At 33.7% G+C, this 14,710-nt stretch overlaps 5 protein-coding genes across 6 annotated transcripts; 1 reads left to right on the forward strand and 4 right to left on the reverse strand.

Annotated features, from left to right (window-relative positions):
• Positions 1 to 32: 32 nt before the first annotated feature.
• Syx16 (syntaxin 16) lies at positions 33 to 1,835 on the reverse strand. The gene is made up of 5 exons (XM_012361998.2): positions 1,622 to 1,835; positions 1,306 to 1,524; positions 936 to 1,143; positions 607 to 863; positions 33 to 461 (listed from the first exon to the last, which is right to left on the reverse strand). The coding sequence occupies exons 1-5, from the start codon at positions 1,700 to 1,702 to the stop codon at positions 252 to 254; spliced, it is 975 nt and encodes a 324-aa protein (XP_012217421.1). The 5' UTR covers positions 1,703 to 1,835; the 3' UTR covers positions 33 to 251.
• Positions 1,836 to 2,105: 270 nt separating this feature from the next.
• Positions 2,106 to 3,233, reverse strand: bcn92 (LYR motif-containing protein bcn92). The gene is made up of 2 exons (XM_012362006.2): positions 3,049 to 3,233; positions 2,106 to 2,850 (listed from the first exon to the last, which is right to left on the reverse strand). The coding sequence occupies exons 1-2, from the start codon at positions 3,129 to 3,131 to the stop codon at positions 2,637 to 2,639; spliced, it is 297 nt and encodes a 98-aa protein (XP_012217429.1). The 5' UTR covers positions 3,132 to 3,233; the 3' UTR covers positions 2,106 to 2,636.
• A 98-nt stretch (positions 3,234 to 3,331) lies between these two features.
• Positions 3,332 to 6,709, forward strand: PheRS-m (Phenylalanyl-tRNA synthetase, mitochondrial). Its single transcript, XM_012361996.2, has 4 exons — positions 3,332 to 3,817; positions 3,898 to 4,622; positions 4,694 to 4,986; positions 5,063 to 6,709. Exons 1-4 carry the CDS (start codon positions 3,813 to 3,815, stop codon positions 5,351 to 5,353), a joined length of 1,314 nt encoding a protein of 437 aa, XP_012217419.1. The 5' UTR covers positions 3,332 to 3,812; the 3' UTR covers positions 5,354 to 6,709.
• Positions 5,506 to 13,277, reverse strand: LOC105669185 (probable phospholipid-transporting ATPase IIB). 2 transcript variants are annotated; one of them, XM_012361985.2, is made up of 12 exons: positions 12,790 to 13,277; positions 10,534 to 10,678; positions 10,180 to 10,452; positions 9,846 to 10,088; positions 9,584 to 9,772; positions 8,911 to 9,500; positions 8,416 to 8,832; positions 7,795 to 8,339; positions 7,485 to 7,725; positions 7,220 to 7,386; positions 6,919 to 7,122; positions 5,506 to 6,795 (listed from the first exon to the last, which is right to left on the reverse strand). In XM_012361985.2, exons 1-12 carry the CDS (start codon positions 12,960 to 12,962, stop codon positions 6,662 to 6,664), a joined length of 3,321 nt encoding a protein of 1,106 aa, XP_012217408.1. In that variant the 5' UTR covers positions 12,963 to 13,277; the 3' UTR covers positions 5,506 to 6,661. The 2 variants fall into 2 exon arrangements, with proteins under 2 accessions (XP_012217408.1, XP_012217410.1); XM_012361987.2 differs by lacking the exon at positions 12,790 to 13,277 and adding an exon at positions 11,086 to 11,337.
• A 149-nt stretch (positions 13,278 to 13,426) lies between these two features.
• Positions 13,427 to 14,707, reverse strand: LOC105669194 (coiled-coil domain-containing protein 103). The gene is made up of 3 exons (XM_012362003.2): positions 14,549 to 14,707; positions 14,187 to 14,440; positions 13,427 to 14,126 (listed from the first exon to the last, which is right to left on the reverse strand). Exons 1-3 carry the CDS (start codon positions 14,705 to 14,707, stop codon positions 13,817 to 13,819), a joined length of 723 nt encoding a protein of 240 aa, XP_012217426.2. The 3' UTR covers positions 13,427 to 13,816.
• Between the last annotated feature and the right edge of the window lie 3 nt (positions 14,708 to 14,710).

Below are 14,710 nucleotides of genomic sequence, written 5' to 3' on the forward strand. Positions count from 1 at the left end.
GCAAGATTAACATTGATTAAAAAAGCTAATCCCACAGTTAAATACTTCTTTTATCAGATTAATTGATTAACAGATAGATCAAACAGACATTTGTCATAATTTCACGAATACATTATTTCCTTCTTGACATAACACTTGCATATTATTTTACAACAGGTTCTATAAAGACGTTTCATTTTATGGAACATGATAAATACCAACAGGTATATCAATATTTTTATGTAAATTTTGTTTTAATTATAGATACTCTTTTATGCCTTAAATATGATGAACAGAAAACTAAGTAATATGATAGCAGCAGCTAAAACTACGATGCAGTACAACTTTTTATTGGCCTTTTGATAGGAGTCGGCTTTCTTTAATTGTTTATAGCCTTCGTGTACTTGCACTTGCGTTTGTTCGATATTATAATCAATCCGATCTAAAATAGTACCCTGATCCTGTACCATTACTGCAAGATCCTGTGTATAATAAAAATCCAAAATCATACATTGTATTACATTACAAGTAAAACTACAAATATCAAAGCAGATGAGATATAATGTAAATATATATTTACAATTTGTTGTTATACTGTTCATTATGATAATTTCGTATATGAATTACCTTGAAAATGTGTTTTAAGTCTGCTATACTTTGAACTATACTTCCAATTTGTTCTTCTCTTTCTAATGCTAATTTCATTCTATCTTCGGGTTCCTCTAATTGTAATAAAACCGAGTCTTGCCTCTGTTGGTTTTTCTGCCAGTAATCATTGCTTGCTTCATTCGATTCTGTCAACCAAGAATCTGTTGCTACATTATCTAAAAAAGACTGGTCTTCTGCAAAGAACTGGCTATTTCTCTCTTCTCTTGATTTCACCTCTGCAAAAATTTATTACAACTGAATATGTATAAAAGTTATAGAATTGTTAAACTATAGAAAAAACATAATACGTGTTAAGTAATGATTCTGTGCTGATCTATAGCGAAGGCCTAATTCCTGCAAGGCAGCAGAAAGAGCCATTACTGCACTGGCAGCTAGTCGACGTTCCGCGAGCTTTGTTTCATGTCTATTAGCTGACTTAATTGTTTGTACTTGTCTATAGCCATTAGAGAATCCACGGCCAATTTCTCGTGTCAATTGTTCCATTTGTCTTTCTTCCTATGTTATAAAGCATATTTCAAATCCTTACGTTATAATTATTATAAGAAATAAATATTTTCTTTGCTTGATACATTTTTCACAAAGCATGCTGATTTTTGTAAATACAGCTAATTATGTCATTTAACAATTGATAGATTACAGTCTCAGGAATTCACAAACCTGAGATGTATCATCCAAGGTAGGTCTGGTGAGCTGCTTGGAATGCAACTCGACCAAGCTATCAATTTTCACTCGTAATCTGCTCAGGATATATTGTGTCTCTTCCAAGGCATCTGCCCAGACAGGCGGTGCACCGCTGTCTGTATTCACACCCTTCAACTCTACGTTATCTGATCCACCAGAATCCGATTCCACCAGTGCTACTCGATCGGTCAGGTTCTAAAAAAGTGGATTAAGCGTCTAATGTGAAAAATCATAGAACAAATGGATAGAAGCGGCATGATATCACACAACAGAACAGGTTAAGTGCACGCACCTGTTCGGCGTAAATATGCCTACTCTGCATAGCATTGTTTCTCATTAAGACAAAAGGCTCAGTCAAGTTTCTTGTGGCCATTTTTCAACAATTATTTCTTCTTCTATCGCAACGTAATTATAAACGCGGTATATCTTATAATCATTCCATCATCGGCCGCATCGTCACGACGCACTGGACCAGCTGTGACCAGCTGTCATCTTGCATCAGCTGATTAGCAGGTCTGCGCCAGTGACGCCAGATTTGAGACGCAAGCAGTAAGCAGCATGAGGGAGGGAATACCGCGTATATATGTATGTATGAACTCTTTTTAAAAAAAGGCATTTTCAAGAGATCCTAAAAACGTCCTAAAGAGACGTTTACACGTACGTAGCTTGCGCATGTGTACGGTATTCTCTCTCTCTCTCGTACTGCTTGTTGCTGTGTCTCAAATCTGGCGTCACTGATACAGACCATATAAAATATAAAAAAACCACACAGTAAGTGTATTAACAAAATTTTTTAATTTAATTTACAGAACATTTACAATATTTATATACAAGCATATAAATATAAAAACATTTCATTGTTGCATAGTAATACAAAGGAAATAGCTTTACATAAGGTACAAATTTTTTTTCTATGTAGTAAAGAAATGATATAATAAAGGTTTTAAATTCTTGTTCACTAATAAATGCTTAATGATCGTTTTTCTGATGATATCTTCTTAACCTTAAATTTGTTTTCTGATATTTAAAAAAGTACATGAATGTACCCAGACAGCACAGCATATCCAAGAGACGTCCAGATATCTCGAAGACATTTTTGAGATGACAGAACATCCTCTGAGTATCCTTTGGATTTATTGTGGACATGTATGCTGTCTGGATATATATTCAAGATATAATAATAAATTAAAAATTTATTCAAGATATATAACAATAAATTAAAAATTCATCGAATAATTCTAATTTCAAAGTTTGAAATTATGAGATATGTGAAAATGAAATTTACTGATGTATATCAATATCTCAGCTTAAGCACTATAATGATTTCGCTGTGTGTTGTGTAATTTGCTTTTAGTTTCAATCACTAATGGCCGAGTACTGTAGAGGCTACCTAAAGTGACTTGTCTTTTGATCATTGCTAGTGCTTCCTCTCCTTTTGCAAAATATTGTCTAATTTTTTCTTCGTCTTTCAATGTTTTATTTTCCTTGAATTCATGTCGTATTTTACGTAAAGCATACATTCTGAAAAAAGTACAAAATAATTTATTCTTGTGCATGCACCATATAATGCAATCACACAAATATACAATAAAAACGAGTATAATAATATGTTATAATTAATTTATACATATAAGAATTACAATTAAAAAATAAGATTATTCTCTACATTGTCTATCATAGTTCTATCATCACTGTCGTAAAAACATGTAAATGTGTTACCTATAATTGTATGAGCTCCATTTCTTACTTTCTTGAATTAGATTCCGATAAAGGCTCAGAATTACCTCTCGACTGAGACCCATTATTTTTAAAAGAAGTAAACTACTAATTTAAACAAATCCGGCTAATTCGCTGTAGCACATGGTTAGGTGGTTAGGTTGAGATAAGTCGGAAATCGTTGTCTAGAAAATTTCATTCATAATTATAGTTATGTTGTCGACCTTTTTTAAATGGTCTAGAAAATTTCATCTAGAGTCTCTTTTATGTTGTCGTCAATATGTTAGGATATATCCACATAAATTTGCATATGCTGATGTCCTATACAAGTTTGTCTGGATATATTTTAAGTCTCAGCAAATATCACTTAAATGTTATATGTATTACAAATTATTTTTAAAAATGTCAATATAAACATTGAATTAAATAACATTATTCATTATAATTTTTATGTGTTTTAATATTTTTGTAATCTAATCTGAATATTTTGACAGTTTGTTACATAACCTTCATGTGTTTTATTTCCGAAATATAAAAACAGGAAGAGAATAATTTAATAAAATAAACATACTTGCAAGTCTAGATGTAACTGTGTGTGAGATAACTCTTTGAGTTGGAAGCACTCTAAAAAAATATATATATTTCCGAAATAGCAATTTGGATCTTTGTTTTTAAGATAAATATCTTAAGATAATTTTTCGTTAATATAGCATGTATACATCTAAATAAATAAATAAATAAAACAAATAAGATTAATAAACGCAATTATGTGGTGCGTAATGTTTATAGATCTTTATTTACGTTTTAAAAATTAGAAATAACTTTTATAATCAAAGTATATTTATGTTACAGGTATAACCGGTATAACAGATGTATTTATCTTTGTAAAAAACCGTTGAAAACATGTAGAACATCTTCTACTGTTGCCAATGTTAATAAGAATGTCAATGAATTGATACTTCTTGGTCAAAAATATGTAACAGATGATTGGACAAATGTTACTCCAAACGTTATCGCTAAATTAGGAAAAAATCTGCATACTAAACAATATCATCCACTCTCACATATACGTCAACGCATCGTAAATTATTTTTATGGACAGTTTCGCAATAAAAGTGGAACTCCATCATTTGGTATTTTTGACAATATATGTCCCATAGTTACAGTGGCTCAAAATTTTGATTCCCTTCTTGTGCCGAAAGATCATCCAAGTAGAAAGAAAACAGATTGTTACTTTGTAAATCGAGATACATTATTGCGGGCGCACACAACAGCACATCAAGCAGAATTAATCTCCATGGGATTGAATAACTTTCTTGTTATTGGGGATGTATATCGACGAGATGAAGTTGACAGTACACATTATCCAATTTTTCATCAAGCTGATGCAGTCAGATTACGTACATCGCAAGAAGTATTTTATAGTGTAAACGATTCTGAAAATCTAAAACTATTTGAGCATAGAGGAATAGAAACTTCTGAAAAACAGGGTTGTCATACCTTAGAAGCTGTAAAGATAATGGAACAAGAATTAAAAAATACTTTAATTGGCCTAGCGAAAGCTATCTTTGGGAAAGGTACCATACTATATTTTATTGACTCTATTAATTTGACTTGATATTGATTTAAAAATATTTTATGATGATAGATGTGCAATGCAGATGGGTTGATGAATATTTTCCGTTTACCCATCCGTCTTATGAATTGGAAGTATTGTATAATGACAAATGGCTTGAAATATTGGGTTGTGGCATCATGCGTCAAGAAATTCTACAAAAATCTGGTGCTGTGGATCGAATTGGATGGGCATTCGGTCTTGGCTTAGAACGTTTGGCTATGTGCTTGTATGATATACCAGACATAAGATTATTTTGGAGTAACGACGTAGGTTTCCTAAATCAATTTAAAGTAGACAATCCTTATGCACATATACAATATAAGGTGAGATACTTAATATTAATCACATTTATATGTGATTAGTGAAAAATAACTTATGTGAGTAAACATCTTTTTTTAGCCCATCAGTATATATCCTCCCTGCACAAATGACATAAGTTTCTGGTTACCAGAAGATGGAAGTTACTCTCCCAATAATTTCTACGACATAGTCAGAGAAATAGGTGGCGATTTTATTGAACAAATTTTACTGAAAGATAAATTCATTCATCCAAAGACTAAAAAAACATCTCATTGCTACAGCATAGTGTATAGACACATGGAGCGTACTTTGACACAGAACGAAGTCAATGAACTTCATAGTCAAGTAGAAAAGGCCATAACTACTAAACTTAATGTAACTATTAGATAAAGTTAACAATAAAATACTGTCTTAAAAAAACTGGAATTTTTATTTAAACCAATTTGTTTTTTTTTTATCTGCCAGAATATCAATTTTAAACTATTATTAATTTCAATAAATTATGGACAAAAATATAATATGAACAATAGAAATATCAGAAGTCAGGAAAAGGAATATATTATTTTATTTACGAATAAATTAATCATAAACGTATTACATAGCAAACAATGGTTCTCTAGAAACAGCTATATTATTTATGATACGCTTCATCCACATTAGAGATAACAACGATTACAGTTATGTCCTACATGCTTGCAGTATATACATGAATATAAAACATACTACGTAATCCAATATTATTATTTATGCATACTATACGACTGGGAATACAAATGTTAACGAAAATATGTCCTGCATGGATAAAGATAATTTTTAAAGAATAAGATAAAAAAAATAATTGTCTTGTATAGTTTCAAAATAAAGCACGTTATAAAATAACGTTAGTACAAAAAATGCTGTTTAGACTTAGTTAGCATAAATCACAGTTTTATTTCTGACACTCAAATTTGTATTCTTTAATTGTATTAGTTCTATAACAATTTTTAAGTGAAGTGCATTTCGCATTATATAAATGAAGATTGCTTGCGTAAATTTACGCGTATATTGGAAAATTTATTTGATACGTGAAAAATACTGAATAGTGCTCTCAATTAAAATATGTCTAATTGGTATTTTAAGAACAATAAAAAGATCAGACTATATAAATGCCGCAGTATGTGCATATAAACGCACTGAAATGGAAGATGCGATTTTGGCATTGCATTAATAAATAAATATGTAAACAAAAAAACGTAAGAAAAATCAGATACAAAAAGGTCCAAATCCAGGATGCGTACTAGATAAGCTTGCAGGAAGAATTAATGTTATGCGTAATATCGTGAAGTTATTGATTTTACTTGTAACAAATTTAATCCAATCCACGTTTCAATAAAATTAGTCACTGTGTAATGTGAAACAAGCAATTTTGAAAACTTTACCGGCTCGTATTTTGCTGTGTAGACATTTTCTATTACATTAGTCGTTGTTATGACTAATGTTACAAAAATTGTTCGATTATTACAAAAATAGTTGGTTGATATAAAATGGTGCATATGACTTTTCTTATTTCACTAAAATTTAACTAAGCGATATTAATTGGATTGGATTTATAGGTATTTGAACGAAAAATTTTTATATACTTGTTTCTGTCTGTTAAATATTGATGTTTTATCCTCCTTTGTCATCCATATATGGAAAGAATAAACTTTCTCGTGGGATTTAGGATAATTTAGTATAACTAGGAGGCGAAAACTTCTTCCTCAAAAACTTCAAGATGTACAGCGGCATGCATGAGACTAATGTTATCACCAACACTTTCCATAAGAAGTCTGTTGTCTTAATAAATTCAGCATCTATATTAGTATAAAAGAAAAAATATACATTAATAATGCATTTATATTTATAAATTATGTGAGAGAATATGGGAGCTGAATTTTTATTTAACTATATTTGTTAATAAATATCATATCACTTACCGAAGTAATCCTTAAGAACGACCAACGATAATAAATAAAGCGCTAGAGAGAAGATTTCTGCCAGTATCATTATATGATGCCAAGTTCTAATCGTTAAAGCAACCATTATCAATTCTGTCAAAACTAATGCCGAAAAACTGATGGCCACTATATGAATGAATTCGTCTTCGAACATTATAAGTGCACCATACATGATTACTCCTCCTAAAGTAAAAAAATAAAAAAGAAATATGTATTTCTATTCTTTTGTACATTGCACATTATAAAAAATACATTATTTAGGTTTAATCAAACTACATACCTTGATATATACTTATTAAAACCCACATAAAAAATGTTTTATACGACAGCGAACGGCCCTTACTAAGCTCTTTATAAAGCTCTGGATAGGTAAGCGCAATTTTTCCCGACACATCTTTGTCCAATACCAAGGAAAAGACGGGAAACATTGTATATATTGTAGCATATCTAAAAAAAAGTTTTATATGTAATGAGAGTTTTGATGTATTAAAATATAAAAATTACAAAATCATTATCAAAATTGATGTAGAAAGTGTATTACTTACCCTACCATAAGAAAACCTTGATATAAGGCAACCGAAGACAAATAAAAGACTGCGGAGAATACAGCTTGCATAGTGGAAATTATCAGACCGCGGTGTATAACAAACTGACTCAATGCAGCCGAGCGTTTATAGCTTCTTCTGCCGTGGACTAATAATAAATTAGCGAGATGACTAAACTGAGAGATTGAAAAATCTGCAGCTAGCGATGCCTGTCTTCCCTCAAGACCCTCAAGACCAATACCTGCGGATAAACATATGCGGTAATAATATCCAAATAGTGTTAGATTACGTAAAAGATTTAAATACATACCAGCGTCTGCAGCTTGTATCATGGAGACATCATTACCACCATCGCCGACAGCTGCTGTTCTCTTGCCGGTGTGTCTCTGTATAAGACTGACAACTTCGGCTTTCTGCGTGGGAGAACATCGGCAGCAAACGACAGCGGGTGAACCGCAAGCAAGTTCCAGAAATTCCTGTTCATAATATTGCAAGCACACCTCCAGAGAATCGCCGCTGATAACTAAGGCACAATCTTGCTTCTTGCGAAACGTGTTCAGTTCCAAGTGGGCGTCAGTGCGCGTCACGACAGATTTGAAGACGTGCAGTCCTTGTGTGCGTGAAACCAAGCGCGAGGATTTCGCTATACATGTCGCAGTTTCCAGTTTATCGCCAGTTAACATCCATATCTTTATTCCAGCGTTCCTCAATTGTTCCAGCGTGGGTCTCACCCTGTCTTGCAGCCTGTCTTCGACTCCGGTCACGCACAACAGTTCCATTTCTCTCTCGAGACTTTCCACCACCGCGGTAACTCTCGAGACACGATCGCTGACGCTCATCCTCGCCGCATTGTACCTGTATGATGCCAATAGTTTAGTTATTTGTTTCAAATTCTTAATGAAAATTATAATAATGCTTCTAGTAATATTACCTTGCTTCGAAATCAAGATACTGGTCTTCAGTCAGATTTTTCTTTGCCACAACCAGTGTTCTGAGACCTTCACGCGCCATATTTTCACACACCTCATCCAGCCAATCGTTATATTGTACAATACCAGACATCACAACATCGGCACCTTTTAAGTAAAATACAATCTCAGAGCTGGACTCCTCCCTCACGATTATACCCATTCGCTTGGTTTCCGACGTGAAAGGGAATATTTGCAGTATAGTATAATTCAATATTTGACCGTTCAGAGCCTTCAACTGCATCGAATTAAGATCCCGTTTGACGAGAGCCAATCCTATTTCTTCCGTCCACTTCACCAGAGCCACTTCGTCTGGACTTGAAGCTTGATAATTACGCTTCTGCTCCGGCAAATAATAATGTTGATCCGCTTCCGTTTGACTGAAACATTAAAATTTCTGTTAATCAAGGATATTGCAACTTTCGCGTTCAATCAATAAAATATAAAACTGAGCTGACCTCTGAATGGAACCTGTGTCTCCGGTTTCTACCGTTTGCACACTCATCGAGTCCAGATTCGAGGATTTGTTATTTACCTCGTCGTACACTGGAGTTACATTGTGGCACAGCGCTAAAGCGTGCACGGCGTCGTAAATCCGGGTGTTCTCGGATCTTCGAACTTTTCCACTGTGCGTCGATGGCGCCGGTTTCACCGGGGAATTTTCTGTGTCAGTCGGATAATAAGTCTTTAATACCGACGTCACTTCGTCGAACGTTTCCTGGCCATAAGATATAGTGCCCAGATGCAACTTCTTGAATACCATTATATTTTGTGTTAATGTGCCGGTCTTATCGCTCAGCAAATATGATATACGTCCGAGTTCTTCCGGAATAGTAGTTGTCCTTACAACTGTACCGGCGATATCTTTATCTCTTTGTATGCACCATGCGTAAAACGCCTTGCCCATATCCAGATTTACTCTCAAACTGATCGGTATGATATAGGAAAATAGCAAAACAAAACGGAACATGTAACGATACCAAGGTCCGTTGAATCCTTTCAGACACATCATTACAAGGGCGAGTCCTATTACTGCACAAAATAGTACCTACCGAAATATAGCTAAGATGTATTGATATTCGTACATGTATAATTTTTTTTATACATAATTGTTACATTTCACATACATACCTTTGTCAATTGATTGATCTCTTGATCCAGCAAACCAACTTTTGATCTGATTTCCGAATGATTCATTAAAGATCGTGTTTCCTGGCCGGTATAAACAACAACACCAAGAGCAGAACCCGACGCCACAGCTGTATTCGCCCATAATGTATTGTCCACACCCAAGCTTTCTTCGCTGCTATATCCATCGTACTGGAAACAAAATCAAATTAAATTATTAAAAAAATTGAAAGATAATAGGATGTAAGAAAATTAAATGTCTTACCCTTGAAAAAGTGCCAATAAAGCTATGTATGTCTTTTTGAGGTTTTTCAACATATAAACTAGCTTTAATATCAAATAATTGTGAATTGCTTTCCAATTTTTGCGTTGCAGGCACTGCTAATCGTAATTTCCAATCCGTTTCTCCATCCAATTGATCAGTCCGCACAAAACACGCACCAGATTTTTCAGTTGTGCGTAATAATACTAAATCAGCTGGTACTCTTTGACCCTTCTCTACTATTACCTTATGGAAAAAGTCATTGTTTATGTACAAAAATTGTTATATAAAAAAATATGTTAAAATAAGAGTAATGTCTGAACATAACGCAACTTACCAAGTCACCAACTCGTAATTTGGAACTTGGTACTAATTCTGGTGTATCAAAACCCTTCACTAATCTATAATATTTTTGTGCATTGACTTCCTTGTCTCTCTTGTATCTTCTAAAATCATCAATACCTTCACGGAAAATTGTTACAGTTAAAACAAAGCACAATGGTCCCCAATATGTGTATAAATACCCTATCCTTATGTCTGGTATAAATTGAGATATAGCCATAAGCAGAAAGTATAAATTCAAGAAGAATTTAAACTGCTGAAAGAGGACCTATAAAGCAATAATAAATATCGTTAATCACATTGCAATCCAAAGAGATATTAAGATTTCCCTTTATCGAGAAAAACATACCAAAGGCAAAAAAGTAACAACATTGTATTTTTGATTTCTTATAACATTAGTGGGAAACTTTTCATGCATGGGTTGTCCAATGTGGATCACCCTGGCTCTTAACTCCCGTTCTCTGCAACATCTTCTCCACATCCAAGTACAACATCTGCAACCATAATAAAACAATTTTAATTTAACAAAACCAAAAATTTAACTATTATACAAAATCGATAAATTAAAAAATTGGTTTTTTCTTTGAATAAAATATTTGATAAAAAAGTATTTTCGATTGCAATTTCAATCCATTAATATTTACAATGCAATGTAATCTAATAATTAAATAGATAACAATCAATTTTAATCGTTTAAGCTTGATGGACGTAAACAAATGTACAAGTATGTCATCCAACGCATTGATCGAACGGAGCTGCATTCGCGCATCGACCTGATGAGAAATTTGCTATCGCGGATAGAGAATTCGTGCCAATAATTTTGCACTATGAAAGACGAGTGAATCAACGTATCGAGATTAAAGAATTGAAGCCTCATCAATCGAGATAAGATGTACGTCACCTTGACCAAGAACTGTCATTTCGTGGCTTGGATATTAGCGGAATGTCTTCCTTGGACATCCTTATAACATTGCTCTGCGTCTCCATTTAGATTATTTATTCATTAATCGGCGAATAAAAGATTGCACTCGCGCGATTTCGTACGCGTTTCGTCACGTCGCGAAAATATTATCCGATAAGATGCATTAATTTATTACTCAGAATCAACAATACTATGACATCACTCACGATCGTGGAGCGCGGAGTGCACGATTGTAAGAGACGTTTATTGCGAGGAACAACGTCCGCCTGGGATGGACATGGACCGAATCTGTTTATTGGCTACACGCAGTCGATACAACAGTGCTAAGCCAATAATATGATACGTACGGAACAGTCTGTGCGCAAAACATCAGATTAAAAACCCTAGAAGAAATACCCTACTTCTCTCCTACGTCAAACTATTCTTTGGTGCGTAGTCACATTTAAAAAATGTTGACAAAAAAGTCGGTCTTTTTAAACATCTTCGTGGAAATTTCTCAGAAACAAGAAATAAAATTGATTCTGAGGAAATCTGATAATATCAAATATTTTATTTAATATTGATATTAATAATTATATTGTTAGAGTGTGATATATATTTTTCAAGCTACAAATGTTTAGAAGAAAGATTATTACATTTCTTGTGGATATAAAAACAGTATTATCTTCATTAAAGTCACATTAAGAGATTAATTTCTGATATAAATTGCAAAAAAAAACATACATTTTTTTAACCTAATGCTATCAATACATAAAGCAGTTGAAATGTTAATAAATATAAGCAACATTCATATTAGCAATGTGCACTGAAAGAATCAAGTTTTTTCGGAAACCATACGTGTAGAAAACGTTATAATAAAGTAATACTGCAATGTGGGGGGTCAAGCAGGCTCGAGTATTATTTCGAGCGTGCGTAACGCATGACTTTCGATTAAGCATCTTACAAAATTAAAATCTGCTATTTCATAGATTTACTTCATAGAATATAGCGAGCAAACGACAATCAAGTGCATTACTCATATTCTTGAATCATTAGCTAGAGACGGCGATAGTAACCACTGCTCCTTTTTTTTTTTTTATATCCACGAGACACGAGTTAGACGTTAGAAACAGATGATAAGTTGCATAATTGATAAAAACAATAGCAGAACCAAATACCGCATATCAATTTTATACTTTTTTTTTTTAAATGCTAAGTGAGTCAATAAGACCATCATTTGCAAACTAACAATATGTCGAAATTATTAACTAATCAACAAAGTTTGTGTGGTTTTGCTGATAATAAACTTCAAGGAAAATCGCACATACTGTTGGCTACTTGATATTTTTTATATCACTCATTTCCTTACGCAATACTAATGGTTTTTAAACTAATTTAATCCAATTTTTAATGTTAATAAGTTGATTTTTGTTTAAAATTAAATGTCAAATAATATTCCATTAGTGCATCAAAATACATTAAACGACATACATATACAACTAATGCAAATAATTTTTTTAAATTATCTAAAATTAGAAGAAAATAGTTGGAAATTTATACATAGTGGACAATTTTCAGAATTTTTAAATCTATAACATAAGAGAATGATAAGATCTATTTTTCATAGTTATAACTTGGACGAAATGTATATTGAATTGTGGTCACATGTTTCAAAACATTCTCTGTAAACAAACCGCGACTTACCCGCAGAGGCAGTTTTTCAGGTACTTGGAGCAATCGCTGATGTGCCGTCGTCTCGATGTCAGTTGTTTGATGCTGTCCTCGGACGGCTGCAGCAGATAGTCAGTCTCATCGTCGTCCATTTCAAAGTCCCGCTCTTCGGAGCTCAGCCGCAACGGCATCTCCTCCAGCCTCATCGCTGTACCCAGCGCACGGCGCGTCCTTTCGTTCCCCGTTTTGTTTTTCTTTTATATATATAAGTTACACTACTAGCTACCCCTGTCAATGATCGCTGATAGCTCTTATCCCCGCGATGGCGAAAGGGCGAGACGCGCGGTTAACTGATGATGCGGATTAATCGTCGTCTCGCACGTTGCAACGTCGCGCGACCGCTCGCCGCGGCACGACGTCCACGGCGCATATCTTATCTCAGGCGATTTCAGGCCGACCGATGTTGATAATCCAAGTGATTTCAAGATCCACCGTCGTCCACTGTAGCTGCTGATCCTGACTGACGCGAACCTGTGATCACGCGCAACGACAATGGCAAGACGTTGGTCTGCTTGTTTACCACATGTGTACATACACACACAAACCGCCGGGTCGTATGTGCATCATGGCGGTTCCAAGAGGTACGAGGAAAAGCGTGGAAGATCATAGATGCTAATCATAGCCGAGACGTTTAATGTATTCCTTCATATGTAAGCGGTATAAATAGAGCAGTGTGTACTTTATTTTTAACATATTAATGTGAGAATCACTCCGTTCTTTTTGTACGCGGCGATACACTGCGCGTCACCATGCTCACCCAGCTGATGCATCGCTGCGCCGTCTGCTAGAATTGACGTCGGCTTTTTAGCGCGCAGATTCAAATAAATTTCGAGATTCCATAGCTACGTTAGATATGTATAACATCTGCGACTAATCTTTAGTTAATTTCAGTGAACTATCTAAAAGTGAATTATCTAAAAACAGTCTTCAATTACTTATTGTTTTATCCATTTTTTATTTTATATTGTATAGATTATTTTAGTTGTACGAGAAATATGCATTATATCATGTTACTTAAATTTATTTGATATTTTGCAGTTAATGATTCGATTGCACTTTTTAACCATTTATCCTGGGACCTTCCTTTGAGTTGCAATTGCTGGAAAAGTTGCTGGCATGTAGATCGTTCTTCTTTTGTCATGAAACACATCATTAGATTGAATCTGTTACATGTGCTCAGTATATTGAGAAGTTCTATAATTGATGTTATATCGTCTATGTTTGACAAATATTGTAGACAAACATTAATAACATCACTGAAGAAAGATGCAGGTATTTCTATCCGAAAAATGTGAGTCTGTAAAATGTTCCTATAATGATAGCACATTGTTAATATAAATAACATAATATACATATTCCATCATCTTTACCTTAGATTCCATATATAAATAAATTTTTCAGAATAGTCTAAAATTGTTCCCCAACACTGCAAAAACTCTTCGCATGTTTTTGGAGATATTCTTGTAATATTTTTACTGTCCTCTTTATTACAGCTCAATTTTTCCGAAGCTGTATACATGGTTAAATTATGGGGTTTAATAGTGTTAATCGTGGGATTCCACTGCACTCCAACATTAGGTTTCATATCACTGCGATCCAGAGATTTTAAGTGAGCACCATTTACCTGTCATATAACTAGGATTTCATTAAAAATCATGAATGTTCTTAAAAATTACTCAAGAAAAAACTCCTTATATATTAAATCCTTATTCTTATATGACCAATTGATTACCATTTGTCTAAAGTGTTCATACGTCGGCACTCTTTGCTCAACCGCTCGAATTTTAGCACTATTTTGTAATTGATATAATTTATCGGCTGCAAGAGCCTCGTTAAGTTCTTCTTCTAAATATTTATAATTTATTGGAACCTTTAATGCGCTCATTGTCATTTT

This window comes from Linepithema humile, chromosome 4, assembly GCF_040581485.1.
Source record: "Linepithema humile isolate Giens D197 chromosome 4, Lhum_UNIL_v1.0, whole genome shotgun sequence".
NCBI lineage: Eukaryota > Metazoa > Arthropoda > Insecta > Hymenoptera > Formicidae > Linepithema > Linepithema humile.

Bases quoted from the DNA above. Each gene is read 5' to 3' on its own strand.
- bcn92 (XM_012362006.2), bottom strand. From the start codon at position 3,131: ATGGGTCTCAGTCGAGAGGTAATTCTGAGCCTTTATCGGAATCTAATT. The intron at 2,851-3,048 runs GTAACACATTTA...TACTTTTTTCAG, and splicing joins TGGAGCTCATACAATTATAG to AATGTATGCTTTACGTAAAA.
- Syx16 (XM_012361998.2), bottom strand. From the start codon at position 1,702: ATGGCCACAAGAAACTTGACTGAGCCTTTTGTCTTAATGAGAAACAAT. The intron at 1,525-1,621 runs GTGCGTGCACTT...CCACTTTTTTAG, and splicing joins GGCATATTTACGCCGAACAG to AACCTGACCGATCGAGTAGC. The intron at 462-606 runs GTAATTCATATA...TATTATACACAG, and splicing joins ACTTAAAACACATTTTCAAG to GATCTTGCAGTAATGGTACA.
- LOC105669185 (XM_012361985.2), bottom strand. From the start codon at position 12,962: ATGAGGCTGGAGGAGATGCCGTTGCGGCTGAGCTCCGAAGAGCGGGAC. The intron at 10,679-12,789 runs GTAAGTCGCGGT...TTATGGTTGCAG, and splicing joins CTGAAAAACTGCCTCTGCGG to ATGTTGTACTTGGATGTGGA. The intron at 10,089-10,179 runs GTAAGTTGCGTT...TTTTTCCATAAG, and splicing joins AATTACGAGTTGGTGACTTG to GTAATAGTAGAGAAGGGTCA.
- PheRS-m (XM_012361996.2), top strand. The intron at 4,623-4,693 runs GTACCATACTAT...TTATGATGATAG, and splicing joins GAAAGCTATCTTTGGGAAAG to ATGTGCAATGCAGATGGGTT. The intron at 4,987-5,062 runs GTGAGATACTTA...ATCTTTTTTTAG, and splicing joins ATGCACATATACAATATAAG to CCCATCAGTATATATCCTCC.
- LOC105669194 (XM_012362003.2), bottom strand. From the start codon at position 14,707: ATGACAATGAGCGCATTAAAGGTTCCAATAAATTATAAATATTTAGAA. The intron at 14,441-14,548 runs GTAATCAATTGG...GTTATATGACAG, and splicing joins ATGAACACTTTAGACAAATG to GTAAATGGTGCTCACTTAAA. The intron at 14,127-14,186 runs GTAAAGATGATG...CTATCATTATAG, and splicing joins ATTTATATATGGAATCTAAG to GAACATTTTACAGACTCACA.